At 43.0% G+C, this 25,307-nt stretch overlaps 1 protein-coding gene across 2 annotated transcripts in view; it reads right to left on the reverse strand.

The window, feature by feature from the left end:
• Positions 1-24,639, reverse strand: part of CHRDL2 (chordin like 2) — a 47,997-nt gene extending 23,358 nt beyond the window's left edge. For both annotated transcript variants that reach the window (XM_033949537.1, XM_033949536.1), the window contains exons 1-3: positions 24,516-24,639; positions 7,823-7,935; positions 192-285 (exon numbers count right to left, since the gene is read on the reverse strand). In XM_033949537.1, the coding sequence (XP_033805428.1) occupies positions 192-285; positions 7,823-7,935; positions 24,516-24,603 (295 nt within the window). In that variant the 5' untranslated portion in view covers positions 24,604-24,639. The remainder of the gene's footprint in view (positions 1-191; positions 286-7,822; positions 7,936-24,515) is intronic.
• Positions 24,640-25,307: the final 668 nt, after the last annotated feature.

The following is a 25,307-nucleotide window of genomic DNA, read 5'->3' on the forward strand; positions in this document are numbered from 1 at the left end:
TGTTACAATGCATGAGCTTCTGTAAAAGTGTTACAATAAAGAGTTAGTGTTTTTGAGCAAGTTCTCAATACAGCCCTCTTAAACCCTAATCAATTCTCTTTCTTATTTCCGCTTATAATATATAATCAATACCTACTTGTACACCGTGTTATAAATGATCTTCTGTATGTTACAAAAGGTTATCCACTTACCCACACACCTTGGGCAGCACTGGTGAGGCTCAGTCATTGTGCTGATGCAGTGCAAAGGTGGACACTTTATTCTGTGGCAGCTCACGCTTGCGTTCTGCGTGGTAGAAAAGAATATATTTAAGCACTTATAATCTTCCTAAAATAATATGGGGGTTATAAAATACCACAAGACGAAGAAAAAAAAAAAAAAAAAAGTGGAACCGATGCTCTGAATCAAACCAATTTATTCCAACCTGTAAAATGATTAGTCAGTATTCAAATATTACAGACAATAACGCTGGCAGGCTTTAGTGAAAACAGTCTGTTCAGATGTAATCGACAGTAACAAAAAACACCAACATAATATCAAAAGAATAAAATGATAAAAGCAAAACAATACAAAACCCTAAACAAATAAGTCATTTAAGTACAGTTAATACAGACTCATACATTGGGGAGTGTGTGGCGCAGTGGTTCGAGCTATAGCCTCAGCATCCTGAGGTTGTGGGTTCAAATCTCATGCTGCTCCTTGTGACCCTGGGCAAGTCACATAATTCCCCCCCCCCCCATTGCCCCAGGTACATTAGATAGATTGTGAGCTCACCGAGACAGATAGGGAAAAACATTTGAGCACCTGAACATAAACCACTTAGGTTATAAGCGACGCATAAATAATAGTAAATGACGGCAGATAAAGAGCAGAACGGCCCATCCAGTCTACCCATTAAAAGTACATGATTAGATTAACTTGTCTCTTCTTTGCTATTTCTGGGCCGTAGACTGTAAAGTCCACCTGGGATTGTCTTAGGTTCCAAATGCTGAAGTTGCCGTCTAATCAAGCCGTTGTGACATCACTGATGAGGTTGGCTTTTATTGGTGGAATGAGGCATTATGACATCACAATCTCAGCTCTGGAATGTTGCTACTCTTTGGGTTTCCACCAGGTACTTGGGACCTGGGTTGGCCACTCTTGGAAACAGGATACTGGGGGTTTGATGGACCTTCAATCTGTCCTAGTATGGGAATTCCTATGTGAGCTGAGTATAGGACAATCCAGCAGCCATTGTGACATCACTGTTGAGGTTGGCTCTTAGGCATTGGTGGAATGAGGCATTATGACATCACAATCTCAGCTCTGGAATGTTGCTACTCTGGGTTTCTACCAGGTAACATAGTAAATGAATATCATCTTCCCAAATAAACAAGAGCAGATTTTCAATAAGCTGACAAATGATGGGCATGTACTGGACTCTGAGACTTATGTGGGCGGTCATGTGGAGGCTCTGGAGTCTGGAGTATTTCGCAGTGACATTCCCTGCCGCTTTAAAATGAACCCAGCAGCTTTTGACTTCCTCCTGCAGCGAGTGGAGAAGACCATGCGGCATGCCATTGAGGAGGAAGAGAAGCTTTCTCTGGAGCATGTCACCAATTTCCAGGAAGTGTGTGATGATATCAAGAAGAAACTGACTTCCTTGAAGGAGGTACCAAACCGAATTGAGTGTCCCCTCATTTATCACCTGGATGTGGGCGCAATGTACCCCAATATCATCCTCACCAACTGGCTGCAGCCCTCTGCCATGGTGGATGAGGCCACTTGTGCCGCTTGTGACTTTAATAAACCAGGAGCCAACTGCCAGCGCCGGATGACATGGCAATGGTGAGGAGAGTTCATGCCTGTAAGTCGCAGTGAGTACCACCGCATACAGCAGCAGCTGGAGTCTGAGAAATTCCCACCGCTGTTCCCAGATAGGCCACCACGTGCATTTCATGAACTGTCTCGTGAGGAGCAAGCCAAATATGAAAAGAAACGACTCGCAGCAGGGGAGAGCCGACGGAGGAGGGCTGCAGTCCGGCCATCGGACCAACGGTTGGCTCGGGGGCCCGTTCAAGCTGGACTTCAAGTTTTGACTGTTTTGATTTTATTTTCACTTCTTTTTAGTTTATGATATATTTTTTAAATCTCACTCATTGTTTTGCCACTTGTTTTGTTTTATTTTATCATTCAAATTTCATTTAAATATCCCCAGAATTCTATTGCTTCATCGGTTCTACCTCTCCATCTATTCTTATCTCCCCTCTTTTTAACCTTTCAAATTCCTTTAGATCATTGTAATCTTATTAGAATGTTTATTTTCTTATTTTTCTCCTCTATCTCTATTTTTCTTTCTTTATTACTCTTCTAATTGTCATTTTTCCAGGTACTTTAGTTAGATTGTGAGCCTTCGGGACAGTAAGGGAATTTCTAAGTACCTATCTTACTTATAATTTTAATGCACCAATATATTCATTCTCGGAGTGATATTTGATAATAAATTAACGTATCATGATCACATAAGTCATGTGGTCAAATTTACTTTCTATCGACTCCGACAAATTCGTTCAGTGGCAAAATTTTTATGTGCAAAATCTCTGAATATTTTAATTCATTCATTAGTAATTTCCAAAATTGATTATTGTAGTGCTTTATTTAAAGGTATATCGCAGAAAGAAATCAGACGTCTGCAAATTATTCAGAACGCCTCTGTTAAAATAATTTACAAAGCCAAAAAATTCGATCATGTCTCTCCACTTCTCAAAAAAGCACATTGGCTCCCAGTTACACACCGAATCTTATTTAAAATATGTCTGCTTACATTTAAATCATTATTATTTAAAACCCCCGCTTTTATTTTTAGAGTTTTAATTCCTTATCATACTTCGAGACAGTTAAGATCGCAGGATCAACACTTATTGGCAATACCCTCACTGAAAGTTATCAATACAAGGCATCACACCATGTTCTCAATAACAGCTCCTCAATCTTGGAATGATCTCCCACTTTTTCTTCGAGAGGAAAGGAACCTAGATAAATTTAAATCCAAACTTAAGAGCTTCCTTTTTAATGATGCTTTTAATGTATAAATTTTATATCCTAAAACTTTTTTACTTTTCACTTTTTATTCTATATATTAAATATAAATTTTATTTGTTACCCCTCCTATCGTTTTTTCCTTAAATGTAATTAAATTAAATTAATATTGATTGTAACCCTTTAATAAACCTTCCTTTGCTTTGAATTGATATGTAGAAATTATGTATAGCAATGTCTGTAATTATTATTTTTAACTCACTTTGAATATTGTTTGTTATATTTGTCACCCCAACTGATTTTTAATGAGATTGTACATCGCCTAGGAAATGTGATAGGCGATTAATCAAATTTTACTAATAAACTTGGAAACTTGGAAGCATTATAACCCGTTCTGGGCTCTTTTGGGAGGATGGGCTAAAAAATCGAATAAATAAATAAATAAATGATGGCAGATAAAGACCCGAACGGTCCATCCAGTCTACCCATAAGTTATACCCATTAAAAATACATGATTAGATTAACTTGTGTCTTCTTTGATATTTCTGGGCTGCAGACTGTAAAGTCTGGTATTGTCCTAGGTTCCAAATGCTGAAGTTGCCATCTAATCAAGCCATTGTGACATCACTGCTGAGGTCGGCTCTTAGGCATTGGTGGAATGAGGCATTATGACATCACAATCTCAGCTCTGGAATGTTTCTACTCTTTGGGTTTCTGCCAGGTAACATAGTAAATGACGGTAGATAAAGAGCTGAACGGTCCATCCAGTCGGCCCATTAGTTATTCTCACTAAAAATATATGATTAGATTAACTTGTCTCTTCTTTGATATTTCTGGGCCGTAGACTGTAAAGTCTGGTATTGTCCTAGGTTCCAAATGCTGAAGCTGCCGTCCCAGCTCACTCCAGCCTATCCAACCATCCTGTTGTTTGCAGGATGTCTACCGTAAAGTCTGGCCAGTAACATCCTCATGTTCCATATTAGTGGAGTTCCCATTGATGCCCACCCCAGCCCACCCTAAACCTAATCACCATATATGGAACACAGACCGTGCAGGTCTGTCCAATACTGGCCTTAGTTCTTTACTTTACATCCTTCACTTTCTAATTAGAGATCCTCTATGTTTATCCCACGCTTTTTTGAATTCCATCACCGTTTTCCTCTCCACCACTTCCCTCAGGAGGGCATTCCAGGCATCCACCACCCTCTCCATGAAAAAGAATTTGTCAACATTGCTCCTGAGTCTTCCTCCCTGTAACCTCGTTATGCCCTCTAGTTTTACCATTTTCCCTTCTCTGGAAAAGATTTGGTTCTATATTAATACCTTTCAAGTATTTAAACGCCTGTCCCTCTTCTCCTCTAGGGTATACATGTTTAGGTCTTTCAGTCTCTTCTCATACTTCTTTTGATTCAAACCCCTTACCATTTTCATCACCTTCCTCTCAACCGCTTGAAGTCTTTTTATATCCTTCACAACAAAGAAAAATGGGGAGACCCAATGATCCACAGTGAAAACAATGCACCGATGAAAACAAAAACAAAAACTGTGGATACAGATGTTCTGGAGATCATTTATTAAACACTGACATAAAACCATGAAAATTCACTTTAAAAAAGTACAATGATAAAAAATACAGTGGTAAAAATCCAACCGGACTCTACACGGTCTGTGTTTCAGCGAACACGCCTTCCTCAGGGGTCCAATGGTTTGCAACCTCACATATAAAGAATTGGACTGAAAACAGTCTATTGTCTTTAAACATGTGAGCAAAGAACACCACAGACAAGCCGAAGTAGCAAACCATTGGACCCCTGAGGAAGGCGTGTTCGCCGAAACACGGACCGTGTAGGGTCCGGTTGGATTTTTATCACTGTATTTTTTATCATTGTACTTTTTAAAATTGAATTTTCATGTTTTTATATGTCAGTGTTTAATAAATTATCTCCAGAACATCTGTATCCACAGTTTTTGGTTTTGTTTTTATATCCTTCACCAGATACGGCCTCCAAAACTGAACACAATACTCCAAGTGTGGCCTCACCAATGTCCTATATAGGAGCATGAACACCTCCCTTCTTCTGCTGGTTACTCCTCTTTCTCTACAGCCTAGCATTATTCTGACTACATCTACTGCCTTATCACATTGTTTAGATGCCTTTAGATCAGTGGTTCTTAACCTGGGTTCGACCGAACCCCAGGGGTTCGGTGAGTCAGTCTCGCGGGTTCGGCGGAGATCAAAACACACCTCCGACTCATATAGCGCTTCGGTCATGTTCAATCATCTATCAGTTATTCAGTGATTTTGATCAAGACTGATCGTGTACTCGGTTTCTTGATCTATCAATCAACAGCAGAAGTCACACTGATTTGCAGTAAATTTCATTATTATGTTGTTATTATTATTCGAAATATAGGAGAACTTTTTTATGTTCAAAATTGATATTATTTTTTCCCTCACTGTATACCTATGTTTTGAATTTGTAAAAATCATATTTTATTTTTCCAATAAAGAAGGGTTCGGTGAACACGCATATGAAACTGGTGGGATTCAGTACCTCCAACAAGGTTAAGAACCACTGCTTTAGATCCTCAGACACAATCACCCCAAGGTCCCTCCCTCCATTAGTGCTTATCAGCCTCTCACCTCCAAGCACATACGGTTCCCTCGGATTTCTACCCCCCAAATGCAAAACAGAGATTGAGGAGAAGACTAGTCATCCCAAGTAAAGAGCTGTGTTCTTTTTTTTTAAAATTCAATAAATTTTTATTAAAATTTTCAAATAATAACAAATTACAAAGAAGCAGATCACAGAAACGATTAACAAATAAATTTGTTTACAAGAATCAATATACATATACCTCCCTCTTCAACGAAACCACGCTAGAGGTTTTTAACGCTGAGAGCCGCGCTGAATGGTCTGCGCTGCTCCCGACGCTCATAGGAATTCAATGAGCGTCAGGAGCAGTGTGGGCCATTCAGCGCAGTTTTGTAGAAAAGGGGAATAATGTCAGCATTAAAAGAAGCTAACAGCATGAATGTGCATTACCATTAAGAAAAATGATGTTCATTTTACGTGTGATATGTCACTATATTATATGAGAGGATTCCAATTTTTTTTTTTAATGTGCAAACATCCCTTTTTATCCACAAACGCTCTCTCATACTTAGCAGTTAGGTTTACTAAATTCCACCATTCCATGTATTCAACTCCTGTGAGTAAAAATTATTTTAATAGCTAGGCTGAGCAAAATTCGTACAAGTTTGGACTGTTCATCTGTGATTGACGTATTTATGCAAAGACTTCCCAGCAAAATGATATTTCTGGTCAATGGCTCTTGAACATTAATCAAAGAGCAAATGGAATCCCCAACTTTTTGCCAAATCGCATTGGAAAAGTAAACGGACCAGAGTGTCGGTCTCCTTGCTGTGCTCTTCATTATGTTATAAACATCACTGGAGTTCACATTCAGTCGGTGGCATTATTCCTGGTTATTCAATGTTGGGCCATGTCCGGATACTTACTTAGGGCTCCTTTTCTGAAGCTGCGATAGCGGTTTTAGCTAGACCTTGCTGGCGTTAGTTTTAGCCGCATAGCGCGGGTTTAGCGCACGCCAAAATCCTGCGTGGGCTAAAAATGCTATCGCAGCTTAGTAAAAGGAGCCCCTAATATCCAAGATAAAAACACAGACGGGACAGAGTCGGCGCTTACGTGGTTAAGTGCTGATATTCAGCCTTTACCCACAGAAGATAATTGCAGAAACCGTCTCTGTGCACTTCATCTCGTGTGATTAAGAGCCGCATAACTTGTGGCAGCTGACATGCAACCGGATATTCAATACTGGTTCCGGACATGGCCCAGCAATGAATGTCTGGGAATACAGCTGACGACGGCTGAATATTAATTGGCTACATTCCTTCCCGGAAAGGCTCCTAAAAGGTGTCCTCTAGACCAGTGGTTCCCAACCCTGTCCTGGAGGAACACCAGGCCAATTGGGTTTTCAGGCTAGCCCTAATGAATATGCATGAAGCAAATTTGCATGCCTATCACTTCCATCATATGCAAATCTCTCTCATGCATATTCATTAGGGCTAGCCTGAAAACCCGATTGGCCTGGTGTTCCTCCAGGACAGGGTTGGGAACCACTGCTCTAGACTACTGGTTCCTGGAGGACCACCAGGCCAATCGGGTGAATATGCATGAGAGAGATTTGCATATAATGGAAGTGAGAGACATGCAAATCTGCTCCATGCATATTCATTAGGGCTATCCTGAAAACCTGATTGGCCTGGTGGTCCTCCAGGACAGGGTTGGGAACCACTGCTAGGCACCTCGGAATTCTAGGTGCCCAGTTATGAGCATGCCCTCCACTTGTCCCAAGGCAGTGTAAAATAAAAGCAAATCTGGATGCCACGCATAATCTAATGAGAGCGGCAGAGGTAGGGTCACCTTATGGCTCCAGAAAAAGGAAGATGGATTAAGACATCCGAGTTTTTCTTCCATTGCTTTCAGTAGAAGTAAAACCTGTCCTCCTTTTTCTGGAGCCATATGGTAACCCTAGGCCAGGGGTGGGCAACTCCGGTCCTCGAGGGCCGGAATCCAGTCTGGTTTTCAGGATTTCCCCAGTGAATATGCATTGAAAGCAGTGCATGCAAATAGATCTCATGCATATTCATTGGGGAAACCCTGAAAACCCGACTGGATTCCAGCCCTCGTGGACTGGAGTTTCCCACCCCTGCCCTAGGCACAGGGAAGTAAACAGAGAGAGAGAAAGCGACAGTGAGTCGAAGAATTGGAAGCCATACCTGAGAGCAGAGACAATGCAGGCAGTACATGAGTCCGTACGGTTCCAGGTAAGGGTGCCAGCTCTCTCCCGGGCGGTACCTCTTGCCATGAAAGATACAGAACATGTCTGGACCTGAATATTAAATAAGTGCAAATTTCAGCGACAGCAGAATAACATAACACTGCCCTATCGAACCTCAAAAAACATCTGCTCCCACATTCTGCAAACTCTCTCGCTCCCCTGCAATGTAGGGGAGGGAAGCGGCCCAGTGGTTAGAGCTGCTGCCTCGGTACCCTGAGGGCCTGGAGAATGACACGGGGACAAATCTGTCCCCGTCCCTGCAAGCTCTGTCCTCATCTGCGCAAGCCTCGAACACTTTAAAGTCATAAGGGTTTGAGGCTTGTGTAGATGAGAAGAGAGCTTGTAGGGATGGGGACTCTTTCGAAACCTAAGAGTTTCAAGTTTATTATGACATTTGATTAATCGCCTATTCCGAATTCTAAGCGATAAAAATTACAAGGTAGAGGAAGACAAACATAAATGACATGTACCATATCTACTAAAACATAATAGTAATTCAAATTACACATACAATACAAAAAAAACACAGGGAAAACTAGGAATGAAATACAATCTGGTTATAAGGTAGTACAATTAGGGTTAAAAACAATAGGGAAGGGGAAAAAAAACAATCAAAATAGTTAAAAATGGATTGAGAGCCAAAAGCAATTCAGTTAATCATTGAATGCATCTTTAAAAAGAAGACTCTTTAGTTTGCTCTTAAATTTTCAAGATTCTTTTCCTCTCTTAAATGAATTGGAAGGGCATTCCAGGATTGGGGAGCCGTAATAGAAAAAATAGACTGCCGCCAACGTATTAATAATTTTAAGAGAGGGGATGACCAACAAATGTTGGTCGCTTGACCTCAAGAGTCTAGTTGAGATATATGGAATTAAAACTCTATAAATAAAAGCTGGGGTTTTGAATGTCAAAGATTTAAAAGTAAGCAGGCATAGTTTGTACATAATGCGATGAGCAACTGGAAGCCAATGAGCTTTTTTAAGTAAGGGAGTGACATGATCAAATTTTTTGGCTTTCATAATAAGTTTGATTGAGGCATTCTGGATAATTTGCCGACGTCTAATTTCCTTTTGAGCCAGTCCTTTGAACAGGGCATTGCAGTAGTCAATTTTAGAAATAACCAGAGAATGAATAAGCTAGGGGTCGTCAGACTCTTGTTCTCTTAGGAATTCTTGACTCGTCTTAATTCTGATTCTGTCATGCTTCTTTTCAAAATACCCCCTCCCAATTCTTTTTACCCCATAACTGTATTGTAATTCATTCCCCCCCCTTTTCCGATTGATCTGTGAGTCAGTCTAGCATTCGTTTTGTTTGCGTCTGTCCATATTTGGATTATTGTAACACTGGGCTCCTTTTACAAAGGTGCGTTAGCGTTTTTAGCGCACGCTAGCCGAAAAACTACCGCCTGCTCAAGAGGAGGCGGTAGCGGCTAGCACGGGGGGGCATGTTAGCGTGCTCTATTCTGCGCATTAAGGCCCTAACGCACCTTTGTAAAAGGAGTCTGTTGTTTATTTGGGGGCTTACCAAAAAGATTTTATTAAGACTACGACTAGTTCAGAATACAGCAGCTCGTTTGATTTTTGGTCTCAAGAAGTACGATCATCTTAGTCCTTTTTATGCTCGATTACATTGGCTGCCTTTTGAGACCAGAGTGCTTTTTCAATTTGGGTGTATGTGTTATAAGGCTCTTTTTGGTTTATTACCTTCTTATTTGAAAATTGTTCACTTCATTAAAATGTACCAGAAATTCAGGTCTGTTCCTCTTCCCTACCTGCCGTTACGAGACTTTTTTGGACAAGACATTGGAATATCAGGCGGGGAAGATGAACTCCTGGACGATTCCGTTGACTGTTCAAGCCAATTCTTATCCTATATTTAGGTAATTATTGAAAACACATCTATTCGATAAACAAGATTGTGGAGACTTTAAGATGTGTTGTTTTTAGGTTCCACATTTCAAATGTACTTTTTATTATGTTTTATATTTGAAATGTATTTTTATCTGATGATGTATTTAACGATGAGGTATGATAGTTGTTTTTTTGAAATTGTATTACTAACTGAAATGTTCAGTCGTACTGTTGTGAACCGCCCAGAACTGCCGGTGGAGCGGTATATAAGAAAATAAATTATTATTATTATATAATTTTTATGTATTATCCCTTTTTTTTTAAGAATTGTACATCGCTTAGAAATTTGCATCAAATTTTAAATATACTTGAAACTTGATCTTGCAGGGATGGAGCAGGGACAGAATTTGTCCCTGTGTCATTCTCTGGGTCAGTGGTTCGCATCAGACCAATCGGGTTTTCAGGATAGCTCTAATGAATATATATGGAGCAGATTTGCATGCCTGTCACTTCCATTATATGCAAATCTCTCTCTTGCATATTCATTAGGGCTAGCCTGAAAACCCGATTGGCCTGGTGGTCCTCCAGGACAGGGTTGGGAACCACTGCTCTAGGTGGCTCAATCCCAGCCTGCTCCTTGTGACCCTTAACCCTCTTGTGACCCTTAGCCCTCCACTCATGTACCAGTTAGATTGTAAGCCTGACAGGACAGATAAGGAAAAATGCTTGATTTACATTCAATGTGTTACAAACCACTGAAGGACAATTGATGTGGTACATTCAGATTTTGCTAATCTAAAGGGAGATATTTCCCCCATGAATACACTCCTTTCTTGGATCTGAAGGCTTGACAAATCTATTCCTACCAAGTACACCGGGCCAACCCATACTGTGAACCCCTTTTTACTTTTCCCCTTAGAAAGACCCACCAGTAAGAAAAGACTCCGCCCCCTCTTGAAATATAAAGCTCTGATTGGTTCTTGCAGGAGCTGCCATGAGCGGACAGTTTGAAGTCCTTGTCAAAATGGCATCAGCTCCTGAATTAATCAGCCGTGACGTATGCATTTTTTTCTTGCGCTTCAATGAAACGATGTGGCCTGCAAGTAACAGAACTCCCTCGTATACTTTGGAGGAAAGGCGGGAGAGGGGAGATATGATATAGAAGTTTAAATACCTACATGGCGTAAATGCGCATTAGTCGATTGTCATTTGAAAGGAAGCTCTGGAATGAGAGGCCATAGGATGAAGTTAAGAGTAATCTAAGGAAATACTTTTTACAGAAAGGGTGGTAGATGTGTGGAACAGTCTCCTGGAAGAGGTGGTGGACACAGAGACTGTGTCTGAATTTAAGAAGGCATAGGATAGTACTACTATTAAAGTCATGTGGGATCTTTAAGAGAGAGGAAGAGATGATGGTTACTGCGGATGGGCAGACTGGATGGGCCATTTGGCCTTTATCTGCCATCATATTTCTATACAAAATCAAAAAAAAAAAAAAACCCCACTGAAAAATCAAAAATGATAAACCACAAAAATATGGGGGTGAAATAACTCTTACCAGAGAATTCATTAATCAATACTGAAAAGAGTGGTAAGGCTGAGCTTTCATTCAAAATATAAAACTCATTTGTTGTGAGACCTCAGAAATTCATTCCCCCAACTCACGATAGGGCAGCCTAAGCTGATCCATTCGGGGGATTAATTTATCGGTCACCGGTCAATCACCACCTCCAACCTTGCAAAATTGAAGCAGGATGGAAGTGGAACCTCGCCGTTAGCAGACTGGGAACACTGACTTCAGATCAAGCTGCAGTCGAGGCGCGGCCAATTGCTGAATCACTAACAAAACGTCCAAAACGAGAAGACGTGGAGGCAGATTTATTTTTTTTTAGGTGAAGGGGGGGGGAAACTTATTCAAGAGCCAGGAAATAGCTTCTTTGATCAAAGTGAATACATTAATCAAAAAATGTTTTTCATGCATATTTAACAAAGTTCTACTTATTAAACACGTTTTGGATGCATTTTATGTTTTGCTTGAATTTACAAGATTTTTTTTAAAATGTGGATTAGGTACGGAATAGGAAAGAACACCATGGGGATGGTGCGGGGGATGGAAAAGTATTGACCGGGAATGGTGAGGGGACAGTATCAATATGATGGCGGTGGGGTGGAGACAGTATAGAACTGACCGGGGATTACGTCCCCGTGCACACCTCTGCTCCCAACCATCATCCTTCCCTTTCCATTCTCATGATTCTGCTTTATAATTGGATCCAAATCCACACTTTGTGGTTCGGTCTATCAATTAGAGGCAGGAAAAGTTACCAGGTTAATGCAGTACATGATTTCAAATGACCTTTGTGTTCCCTCTCCCGCCCCTTCGCCCTCGACACTCCGGATCTCCAGCAGAACAGTAACTACACACGGTCCGCTCCTGTCAGCTGAATGGGGTGTTTCAGTATGTATGAAGTGGCCCAGAAGAGCCAAACACAGTTCAGATATCATTTACTGGGTGTTACAACACTGCTGAGTGACGAGCCTAGGCGGGCAGGGCGGTCGAACTGGAAGCTTCCACTGCACGGCTGCATTCAAGACTATGACAGATGTCTTGATTAGTTCATGAATTGCCTTTTCTAGTCCTTCTTCTGTCATCACCCTCAGCACCACCATGCACACAACAGCCAAGAGATTTCACTTAGCTTTCAGCTGTTAAACGCTGCGGAGACCAGCCAAATGCAATATTCTGTGTGGCTTTGAATGGTGTATTTATAACATTCTCCTTAAAATCTCGGCTAGCTTTTGCTCTGAGAGTGTCTTAGATCCAATGCACAGCGTGGTTTCTGCATGAAAGAATGCAAAGGGCTGTGTGCCTGTAGATTACCAGAAACATCCCCCCTTCCCCTTTGTAGCATTTTCAGCAAAAACCGTCCTACGAGAGCAGCGTTGTGCTTGGTGCATCCCACCAACCACCCACTGAATGTCAGAATCCCACCATACCACAAACTAGAGTGAGGTGATTAAATTTGCAGATTACATTGGTGTCTTCCATCTCGCCAATACCTTTCAGTTCTAGGCGGTTTACAACAAGAGTTGGCCTGGGCATTCCCAGGGAGATTACATGGTTGATAGATGTAGCATGCGTCGGGATCTGTGGAGGGTCGATCAGGTTTAGTTAGATCATGTGACAAATTTCTTGAATAGAAAAGTTTTAAGTTCTTTCCTGAATGTTTTGTAGTTAGGCGTCAAAGTCAGCAGATTGGAGAGGTGACGATCTAGTTTCACTGCTCTAGTGGCTAATAGTCCGTCGTTTTTTTTACATTACATTACTGATTTCTATTCCGCCTCAACCTTGCAGTTCTGGGCGGATTACAAAAGAGACAACTGGACATTTCCAGGATAATTACAGAGAGAATTCTGGTCATTTCCAGGAGAAGTTACAAGAATAATGGAGCTGTATATTTCAAGAGCTACAAGATGCTGTACAAATAGGAAATAGTGCAGATCCAGTATATATACCTTTAGGGAAGCAGTTGACATGCTTGAGGCTAAAGAGAAGGGAACTGGTGAACTGGTGTATACCTTTACATAAGAACATAAGCAGTGCCTCCGCCGGGTCAGACCATAGGTCCATCCTGCCCAGCAGTCCGCTCCCGCGGCGGCCCAAACAGGTCACGACCTGTCTGAATCACCAGAAGGGGCCCCTTGCCACCTTGGTTTCTCATTAAAGTCCTATCTTCCCATCAAAGTCCTCACCCTCCGGTCTTGCCCATGCACGACCTGGTTGGCTTTCTATACTTATTACCTGGTTAGCTTTCTATACTTGTGTTACATCCCAGCACCTCTCTCAGTATCCCACGATCCCTTTATCCCTCAGGAATCCGTCCAATCCCTGTTTGAATCCATGTACCGTACTCTGCCTGATCACTTCCTCCGGTAGTGCATTCCAAGTGTTCACGACCCTTTGGGTGAAGAAAAACTTCCTTGCATTTGTTTTGAACCTATCATCCCTTTGATTGGGGGATGGGTAAAGTGTGCATGAGTTCTCCTTGGTCTGGATGTGTTTTTCCTGTTTAGGCTGTTGCTCAGATAGCTTGGTCCATTTCCATTTAGGGCTTTGAATAGGGTGCAGTAGAATTTGTATTATATGCGTGCTTGTACTGGAAGCCAGTGTGAATCTCAGAAGGCGGTGGTAATGTGGTCATATTTTTTCAGCGAGTAAATCAGTCTAATAGCTGTATTTTGGACTGTTTGTAATTGTTTTAGCATATTGGTTGGGCATGACAGGTATAGGATGTTACTGTAGTCCAGGAGTCCTAGGATTAGCGCTTGTACCAAGAGTTTGAATTGTTCTTTGTTGAAGTATTTTCAGATTTGCCTTAGGTTGCACATGGTTGCGAATGCCTTCTGGATCGTTTTGCTGATTTGAAATTGCATGGTGCAGCCTTTGTCTATCATTATTCCCAGCAGTTTTAGGTTGGGTTGCATGGGGTATGTGATGGAGTTTATTTCTAGGTTTGTTATGGTTGGGGTTTTGTTTTTTTCTAGAAGTAAGAAATTGGTTTTGTCTTGATTCAGCTTTAGTTTGTGGTCTCTCATCCATTTTGACAGTTTCTAGTGCAGTGTGTAGTTTGTTCGTTGTGTTGGGGTTGGTTTGGTCAAAAGGCAGGAGGAGGATGATGTCATCTGCATAGCTGTATGAAGTTATGCCTATTTCATCTAAACTGTTCAAAGTTGTTAAAATGCGTGCGGATTGTGAAAAATTGCAGGTGGACCTTAAGAAATTAGAAGACTGGGCGTCCGAGTGGCAGATGAAATTTAATGTGGACAAATGCAGAGTGATGCACATTGGGAAGAAAAACCCGAATCACAGTTGCCTGATGCTAGGGTCCAACTTGGGGATTAGCGCCCAAGAAAAGGATCTGGGTGTCATCGTAGACAATATGATGAAACCTTTTGCCCAATGTGTGGCACTGGCCAAAAAAGCAAACAGGATGCTAGAATGTTTAACAAGACTAAGAATGTCCTAATGCCCCTGTATCTCTCCATGGTGCGACCTCGCCTGGAGTATTGCATTCAGTTTTGGTCTCCTTATCTCAAGAAAGATATAGTGTCACTAGAAAAGGTTCAAAGAAGAGCGACCAAGATGATAAAGAGAATGGAACTCCTCTCGTATGAGGAAAGATTAAAACAGTTAGGGCTCTTCAGCTTGGAAAAGAGATGGCTGAGGGGAGATAGGATTGAAGTCTACAAAATCCTGAGTGGAGTAGAACGGGTACGAATGGATCGATTTTTCACTCCATCAAAAATTAAAAAGACTAGGGGACACTCGATGAAGTTACAGGAAAATACTTTTAAAACCAATAGGAGGAAATTTTTTTTCACTCAGAGAATAGTTAAGCAGTGGCGTACCAAGGGGGGGGGGGGGAGATCCGCCCCAGATGTAGCTTATGGGGGGGTGCACAGCCGGCCAGGTCCCTTTACCTTCGTGGCACTTCCCCCTGCCCACCCGCCAATCCAAAAACAGGCCCGATCTGACAAACCTCCCTGCCCTGTGGCCGTGAGTCTAAATTACATTCTTACAGCAGCTGGAGTATTGAAGCTGCGTGTGGCTGCCGTAAAGGTCATCTCTGACGCAAAGTTGCATCAGAGACGACCTTTATGGCAGCCATATGCACTACAACGCTACTAGGAACCTGAATTGGCCACCGTAAGAATGGGTTACTGGGCTTGATGGACCATTGGTCTGACCCAGTAAGGCTAGTCTTATGACATTTCTAAATAGGTGAAGAGCATGCATTTAAAAATGCCCTCCTTCTTGAGGATACACCCTGATAAACAGTTTGAAGGCGGGTTGGGGGAATGGATGCCATTGACACATAGTGTTCAGCGGAGTTGTGACCTTGAATGGAAAGATATGGGGCAGCTCTCCTTCAGCTCACTACATCCAAAGTGGCCTCGAGTTAAAAATGAGTGAAGACCACTGCCCTAAAGCAGGTACAGTCGCCTCAGCAGCCCTGTCATTGCTCACCACTCCTTTATCTTCCTGGTACATGGAGGGGACAGCCAAAGACCCTCTTCCCCCTAACAGTGTGGTATGGTGGCCAGGAAAACAGGAGACAAAGGCAAGGAATTCAGTCACAGTTTTCCCCTCACCATGACTTCACTGGTCAAGAGATCCCTCCTCTTGTTCTAGAAACAGTGGAGACATGTACAAGTCAAAATTTTAATATTCTAGCAGAAGTCTCTGCTATGAGCAGAACCTTAGATGTCTCTACATAAGTTTGTTCAAAGGGGGGGGGGGGGGGGGCTGAAAAGTTGTTCTCAGCCCAACCAAGAAAAGAATGATGTGAATATGGTTCAATCAATGATCTGAAACAATGTCAAAAAACATAGAATTTCATTTCTGTAAATTGTCACTTAATGAAATAAGATAACGCTCTTTTCAGCTACAGTGGCAAAATAATGCTCAGAAGTTAGAAAGTTGGGCTGAGAACCTTTCAGCACCCCCTTGTGCCTGAGGCCATGGAATATTATGCCCAAGGTCACAAGTGTCATCCCTGGGATTTGAACCCTGGCTTTCCTGGTTCTCTCATCACACAGCTCTAACCACGAGGCCACTACTCTACTATATTTGCTGTCCTGCCACATTGTGCTACCATGGACACATTACCTCATTCCTGCTAGAACCCTGGCACAATGCTTCTACCCCCAAACAGAGGCATTTTCCCCCATGTCTTCCTTTAGGACAGGGGTTCTCTCAACCCAATGCTCAGGATGCACCAAGTCAGTCTGGTTTTCAAGACATCTGCAATGAATATGCATGAAATACATTTCCAGGGAAGGAGAGTGTGGCTCAGTGGTTAAAGCTATAGCCTCTGCACCCTAAGGTTGTGGGTTCAAACCCACACTTCTCCTTGTGACCCTGGGCAAGTCACTTAATCCCCCCATTGCCCCAGAAACATTAAATAGATTGTGAAAGACAGGGGAAAATGCTTGACATTCATGTAAACCGTTCTGAGCTCCCCTGGGAGAACAGTATATTAAATATATAAAGGCAGGTTATGAAATGACATTACATTAGTGACTTCTATTCCGCCATTACCTTGCGGTTCAAGGCAGATTACATAAGAGTTGTCATGAAGTTACAAGATGTATAGGCGGATTACATAAGAATTGTTGTGCAAGTAGGTAATACATGTTGGGTAATTTGAACATTTTAGATTTGATAAGGAGTCAGTATAGTGGGTGGAGCTTGGGATGGATCTGGTCGTGTTAAATAGGTTTTATGTATTTTTTTGAAGAGTAGGGTTTTTGTTTCTTTTTTGAAGGTTTTGTAGATTGTGATCAAAGACAGCAGATTGGTGAGTTGTCTGTCTAGTTTTGAAGCTCTGGTGGCCATTAGGCCATTTTATAAGTTTATTATCTCCTTAGGATAGATGAATTGAAGATTTTGAGGATTTCTATCTTTCATTCAAAACTGTGAATATTCATTATAACAGTGAGTGATGCTAAGATTGTAATGCAGTTTGGAATTAAACGAAGTGGATGGCAATAACATCTTCCCTTCCTGCTTCTGGAAGGCTCCAGGCTTTTTCGGAGGTGTGCTGTCAGGAGCCACCAACCCTGGAATCAGCTGGATCTATGCTGCTAAACTTCGGCACTTCTAGCGCATGTTAGCATCTGTTTTGGACACCGAGAGCCAGATGCACTAAACAGGGTCGGTAAGACTGAGCGGGTTCGCTCCCATTCGATTTTTGGCCATTTCTAAAAATTTTGCATGCAAATGGTTCGCGCGGAGGTTCATCGTAATCCCCGTCTCTCCCGTCCGATTGACTGCTGTGAGGGCAACTCTCACACATGCGCAGAGCCGGCAGGGTAATCCCGAACAGCTGAGACGCAGGGGAAGCCCCAAAGCAGCCTCGGGGCAGGAAACCTTTTTTTACGCTTTGTTTTTTAATGGGCACAGATGCTGTGTGTGTTACACACGCACAATATGTGCCCCATTATAAAAGAAAAAAGAATACCCCCCCCAACCCACACACACACTGAACCAGAACGTACGCAGGTAGGGCTAGTCTCATTTAGAGCACTGGTCTTTGACCTGGGGTCCACCACGTGAATGGACTGCTGGGCACGATGGACCAGTGGTCTGACCCAGCAGCGGCAATTCTTATGTTCACACACACTGATGACGGCCCTCTCAGACATCTCCCCAATGAACTGGTTCCAAGGACCAACCTCCCCACCTCTCGCGTCAACAAAAATTAGTAACATAGTAACATAGTAGATGACGGCAGATAAAGACCCGAATGGTCCATCTAGTCTGCCCAACCTGATTCAATTTAAATTTTTTTTTATTTTTTCTTCTTAGCTATTTCTGGGCAAGAATCCAAAGCTTTACCCGGTACTGTGCTTGGGTTCCAACTGCCAAAATCTCTGTTAAGACTTACTCCAGCCCATCTACACCCTCCCAGCCATTGAAGCCCTCCCCAGCCCATCCTCCACCAAACGGCCATACACAGACACAGACCGTACAAGTCTGCCCAGTAACTGGCCTAGTTCAATATTTAATATTATTTTCTGATTTTAAGTCCTCTGTGTTCATCCCACACTTCTTTGAACTCAGTCACAGTTTTACTCTCCACCACCTCTCTCGGGAGCGCATTCCAGGCATCCACCACCCTCTCCGTAAAGTAGAATTTCCTAACATTGCCCCTGAATCTACCACCCCTCAACCTCAAATTATGTCCTCTGGTTTTACCATTTTCCTTTCTCTGGAAAAGATTTTGTTCTACGTTAATACCCTTCAAGTATTTGAACATCTGAATCATATCTCCCCTGTCTCTCCTTTCCTCTAGGGTATACATATTCAGGGCTTCCAGTCTCTCCTCATACATCTTCTGGCGCAAGCAGGAGGGATGCCCACTCCCTTCTGCTTTGCTGACACCCCCCTCCACCCGCATGAGAAAAAATTGGCAGAAAGGTTGCCCACTCCCTCCCTCCCCCCTCCTCCCCCCAAAAAAAGGTCTCTACACAGATAGTAACAGTGTCCAATCAGAGAGCAGGTTGAAACATCAGATACTGTGCAGCTCAGTGTCACTATTACACTGAGGGTGGGTAAAATTCATTGAGCCAAATATTCAGTTGGGTAGGGGTTCATCTAACTTTTTCACACTCTCATCGTCTCTTGGTTGCTTCTTTCAGGTCTTCCACTTAATCATCTCTCTCCCCTCCAAAAGCTGCCATACTCACATTAGCCCTTCTCTTCAATTCACTCCATTTCCGAATACAGTTCAAACTTACTGACGTACAAGTGCATGTGTTCCGCAGCTCCTCAATATTTCTCCTCTCTTATCTCCCCCTATACTCCCCCCCCCCCCCCCGTGAACTCCATTCATTGGACAAGTTACAAGCCCTTCCTAACCGTTCCCTTCTCTTCCACTGCCAACTCCAGACTCCATCCCTTCTATCTTGCTGCTCCGTATGCAGGGAACAAACTGCCTGAGTCGTTACGTCAAGCGTCGTCTTCAGCAGTCTTCAAATCCAAGGAAAAAGCCCACTTTCAACTCCTAACTCCCACTCACCATAAAATTACCTACATCCTTCCTATCATTCTCTCTGCAAGGAACTCCCCAGCCCCTATGTCCTGTCTGTCTGTCCAAACTAGATTGTAAGCTCTTTAGAGCAGGATCTGTCTATTACATGTCAAATGTACAGCACTGCGCACATCTTTCAGTGCTATAGAAATGTTAAATGGGTAAGTTATCCATCTAAAAGTTATACATATTTTCAGCAACACCGCCCGTGCAAATGCCACCACTGAAAATTCGCACACAACTTTAAACATTTGAAATTAGATCTGCTATACACAGTACCTGACATTGCTTGGCTTGATATCTCATATGGCAGTGACTGAACTTCACCACTGAGGAATGTGGTTTTTTTCACCTCTTCCTGCCCCAATCCTGCTCCTTTATAAAGACTTAGGCTATAGCCTCGGCACCCTGAGGTTATGGGTTCAAATTCCACGCTGCTCCTTGTGACCTTGGGCAAGTCACTTAATCCCCCATTGCCCCAGGTACATTGGATAGATTGCGAGCCCGCAGGGACAAGGAAAAATGCTTCAGTACCTCAATAAATTCATGTAAACCGTTCTGAGCTCCCCTGGAAGAACAGTATAGACAATTGAATAAACAGTGTGAAAAGTTTCTGTCTCTGATAACCAGAGTTGGTATTGTGACATCATAATATCTCATTCCACCAATAAGAGCCAACCTCATCAGTGATGTCACAATGGCTTCATTGTCCTAATCTTAGTTCATTTTTACTATATTTTGAATTCTAGAGTGGTGCAGTGGTTATAGCTCCAGCCTCAGCACCCTGAGGTTGTGGGTTCAAATCCAACACTTCTCCTTATGACCTTGGGCAAGTCACTTAATCCACCCATTGCCCCAGGTACATTAGATAGATTGTGAGCCCACTGGGACTGACAGGGAAAAATGCTTGAGTACTTAGATTATAAGGGGTATAGTAGTAGTAAAAATAAATCATTTTGGCCAGTTTACAAACAAGCTTTTCTTTGTTTTGCAGCAGTTGTGTGGATGGCACCAGCGGCGATCTTGCATGTGCTTCTGAGTAGCAGCGTGCCTCTTTTTCGGTTAATACATCTGTGAGTCTGCACCGTTTCCACCAGATGTCCCTGTTCCTCCACAAGTGGGCACTTTCTCAATGAATGATCCTTTTCTGTACCGTGCATTCTTATTTTGATTGTACACCGCTTTGATAATATTCTCTAAGGCGGTTTATCAAATAAAAACAACTTTGAGCCTTGAACTATGATGGGATTTTTAAAAAGAAGGAAGTTCTCTGCTTGCAGAATCGGAGTCACCTTCAAGAAATTATCCCCAGCAGACAACAAGCAGGTCGGTTTTCAAAGGGAGTTTTGTGTTGGCTGCTGAGCAGCCAAGGTATAACTTCCTTATCTGTAGAATTTTAGGGATTATACGGAAAGTATTGGGCTGCATGTATCACTACACAGCTTGACACTTTTGTATGTTTATGGTCTGTGGCCCTAAAAATTTGTCTGGATATTGGTGACATTCACCTGTTACCCAGCTAAGTTTTCCCTTTAGGTTAGGCCTAATAAGCTACAAAAAAAACAGTAGGCTTAACTAAATGGATAGTGCCAGAGCAGTCAGTCACTCCATATATTCAGCATGGGTGTCTCTACAGAGAGTGAAACAGACTTGCCTCCTCTCCTGTGCATTTATGGCAGGAGGTGAGTCTCTTTCAAGGGAGCTCTGGAATAACGGGGGATAGGATGAACATAGAAACATGATGGCAGATAAAGGCCAAATGGCCCATCCGCAGCGTCCACTATCTCCTCCTCTCCCTATTGGCTAAGGCTCTTAACATTTGCATCTCCTCTTCCTATAGGCTAAGGCTCTTTCCACCTGCATTGTGAGCTCATAGAGCTTTATAGTTAGAGAAACATGATGGCAGATAAAAGCCAAATGGCCCATCCGCAGCATCCACTATCTCCTCCTCTCCCTATTGGCTAAGGTTCTTAACATTTGCATCTCCTCTTCCTATAGGCTAAGGCTCTTTACACCTGCACTGTGAGGTCATAGAGCTTTATGGTCATAGACTAAGGTTCTTTACACCTGCATTGTGAGGTCATAGAATGACCCATCCAGTCTGGCCCTCCAAAACATCCACTATCTCCTCCTTTCCCTTTATATATATATATATATATATATATATATATATATATATATATATATATATATATATATATCAGACCCATAACATGAATATGCATAAAACATAAGCCAACACCAGTGAGCATGAACCCTCCCCCCCAGAAAAAAGTCAATAGATCATTTAAAAGCACTAAAAATGTAAAAGCATTGACTTAAAATAGATCATGCAAACACTTCTCAAAGATGAAGAGCTCAACATAAGACCAATATATTTATTGGCAAGACCCGTAAAATTGCAAGAATCAAGATGCCAGCCACGGAAGCCTAAGAGAATAAATCCAGAAGCTTAGGCATAATCCAGGTATCTTCATAGCTTGAACAAAGCAAAATTATATGATTATTATTGTGAAGACTTTCTGAGATACGGGGCAAGGCAGTTTACAATCTAAAATAAAAGCAGGAAAAGGACGCCGATTTCAAAATAGGCGAGAAAAACACTGACGCTACTTTGCATGAACAGTTCACTCTAAGAGGGAGATTAAACAGAGGCTGGTCACTGTGGTCCAGATTCTATAAATGACGCCTGACTCTTAGGCACCCAGAAAAGCGCCACCTACCGCATGTGTCCTTCAATAAAACTTTCTTGATATCAACGGACAAAGCAGGAGGGGTGATAAAGACTCATCGTAGCAAATTATCAACATCAATGCAGCAAACTAGCCCAGTGAAGATGGGCAAAGGAAGAAAGATTCAGGTTTGGTGCCGTTGAGTGTGACGGGCAGAGGGAGAAGCTCTTTAGAAATCATTTTGGTTCAACGCTCCATGCATTTCTGTTGGAAAGGTACCAACTGCCTCGTCCTGTGCCTTTTTCTCCACGTCACCAACTTTGAAAAGTAGAAAATTCTAGGTTCGCTCATTTCACAGTAAATCAAATGCATGAGACCACACACACTGGACTGCCATTCAAAATTTGGTACAGCTGGGTCTAGGCATGCCACAATTATGGGGGAGGAGGTAAGCATATGACTAACTCTCTCCCCCCTCCGATAGATAAATAGATAGAGAATGACACGGGGACAAATTTGCCCCCATCCCCCATGAGTTTTGTCGCTGTCCCTGCCCCATTCCTGTAAGCTCTGCCTTAACTGCACAAGCCTTGAACACTTATGATTTGAAAGTGTTTGAGGCTTGCGCAGATGAGGTCGGAGCTTAGGCATTGGTGGAATGAGGCATTATGACATCAAAAATCTGAGCTCTAGAATGTTGCTACTTAGGATTTGAAAGCATTTGAGGCTTGCGCAGATGAGGTCGGAGCTTAGGCATTGGTGGAATGAGGCATTATGACATCACAATCTCAGCTCTAGAATGTTGTTACTTAGGATTTGAAAGCATTTGAGGCTTGTGCAGATGAGGTCGGAGCTTAGGCATTGATGGAATGAGGCATTATGACATCACAATCTCAGCTATAGAATGTTGTTACTTAAGATTTTAAAGTGTTTGAGGCTTGTGCGGATGAGGACGGAGCTTAGGCATTGGTGGAATGAGGCATTGTGACATCACAATCTGAGCTCTAGAATGTTGTTACTTAAGATTTTAAAGTGTTTGAGGCTTGTGCAGATGAGGAGGGAGCTTGCAGAAATGGGGCAGGGACAGGAAAAGAACTTTCTGGGACAGGAAGGGACGGGAAAATGTTACTGGTACATCAAATAGTATATCAAACTGTACCATTTTGGTTTCAATCCCTCTGCGAGATTTATCAACCTCCAAGGGGGAAATGAAATTGGTAGCACTGGCAGCTGAAAATGTTCGATATGTGGCAACTCAGCTTCAAATGTTTTCCACTGCTGGAATGTCATATTGGAAGAAGCTCACTGGGCAACTAAGCTTTAAGAAGATGTTGAAAACCAAGCCGTTTGTGGACGCATAATTTTGATTGGTCTTTCCTAACGTTGTTCGGGCATTTTTGTAGGTTTTATTTTCATATGTGTTGATATGAAAGGCAAGAAAGGGCTCCTTTTACCAAGCTGCGCTAGCGTTTTTAGCGCGCGCTAACCCCGCGCTACACAAAAAATACTAACGCCAGCTCTATGGCGTGCTAAAACCGCCAGTGCAGCGTAGTAAAAGGAGCCGAAAGGCTCCCCTTTCCCTGCGAAAGCCCCGCTGGATTGGCTCCCGTCCTGCGCAGCTTTCCCTGCGCTCAAGAAACTGGCTCGTCCTCGACAAATCACCGGCAGCTCAGCTGCGCGTCCAGTTTGGCGAAGCAAAAGACCGCGCGCCTGAATTTGGAAGCTTTGCCCTGCTTTTTGGAAAATCGACCCCCAAGATCTGAAACAGAAATGGAAGAACCGTCCCAGATCGCTGGTTTTGCGCTCTCTTGGTTTTTTGGGAAGTGCGTCTACTTTTTTTTTTTTTAAACGCACAAAAAAAACCTGGATGCGTTTGCGGTCCGCTCCTGCCTCGTCTGGGGAGAATCGTAGAAAGATGCTCGATCCGAGGGCAGCAGTTCTTCGCTCTGCCACCGACGGGAAGCTCACGTTGGAACTAAGGTCTAAAGCCCGACAGAAATTTAAAACCACCCAGAGTAGAACTGGGAGGACCAGTCCAGGGGGAAAGCAAATGAATGAGGAGCTGGTCCAACATATACTGGCTAGATTGGGAGTCTAGAGAACATACCTGCAACATCATGTGTACAGCGCTGCGTACGCTATAGGAATGACAGGAGGAGGAATTCACCTGGGTGCCCGTTCATCGACATCATTTGTCCAGGTGTCACCGAAACAGACCGTAACCAGATCACATTCTGGGTAGTGCCCATTTGCACTAGATTTGCCCCTAGCAAGTGGGTGAGAAGACTAGCCTGGGGAATTAAAAGGTCAACCCCAGCCCAAGCAAAGGAAGTAAGGACTAAAGAACATACCCAAACTGCCCACTCCTGAGCCCCTACCCAATAAATCATGCCTTAAGCACTAGCTGTAGCACTACCGTCTTCCTCCCGGCTAAACTACCTTTTAAACTTCTGACACGTCTCCGGAGGCACATAGAGTGAATTTTTAACTCTCCCCCCTCCACCCCTACTTACGAGCTCGGGCTCTGCCTTCAGTCTCCGAGGCCAGGAGGAGAGCAGAGAAGCCCAGGAGCAGCCAGACCTCTCGCAGATCAGGAGCCATCCTGCCACCCTACAGGGATCAAATCCTTCCTTTCAGGGTTATAAAGAGCCAGAGTCAGCATGACATCCACAGCTTCCCCCCCCATCCCAGCTTTCCAGGGAGGGAGGGAGGGATTTACTCCCCTCGGACGCCTCCTTTTGGAAAAGGGAAGAATTTTGCACACATACCACACAGAGACCACAAAAATCAGACTCACAGAAACACAAAGAAATCACAGAGCCCAAGGCCCCCCCCCTCACACTCTTCTCCCCACTAACTTGGAAATTATAGTGACCTGCAGAACTGCAGCTGGGGGAGGGAAGCGACAGGATAGGGTTAACCTTCCTCTCTCCCTAGGGTACACCAGCAAAATACATGCGAGAAGGCTCCATCCCCTCCCCCATTATCACAGGGAGACATGAATTGTTATAATTTACTGATTACCCGGCCTTGCCCCGATATTTATTTAACCCAATCATCTGTCGCTTTCGATCATTTTTACATGTCACCCCCTTCCCACCCCCACAGTATTTTTTCCCCAGATAGTACACTTCTCCCTCCGTATTCGCTGTGATAGGGGATTAACAGAACTGCAAATATTGAAAAAACGCGAATACCTTTTTTATAAGTTATTCGCTGTTTTCTAAACCGCGAATAACATGGTGGGAGACCCGGCCTGTTCCTGAAGGAGAGGCATAACACGGTGAAGAAAGTGCCGGGAAGCA

The sequence above is a fragment of the Geotrypetes seraphini genome, chromosome 6, assembly GCF_902459505.1.
Source record: "Geotrypetes seraphini chromosome 6, aGeoSer1.1, whole genome shotgun sequence".
Classification (NCBI taxonomy): Eukaryota; Metazoa; Chordata; class Amphibia; order Gymnophiona; family Dermophiidae; genus Geotrypetes; species Geotrypetes seraphini.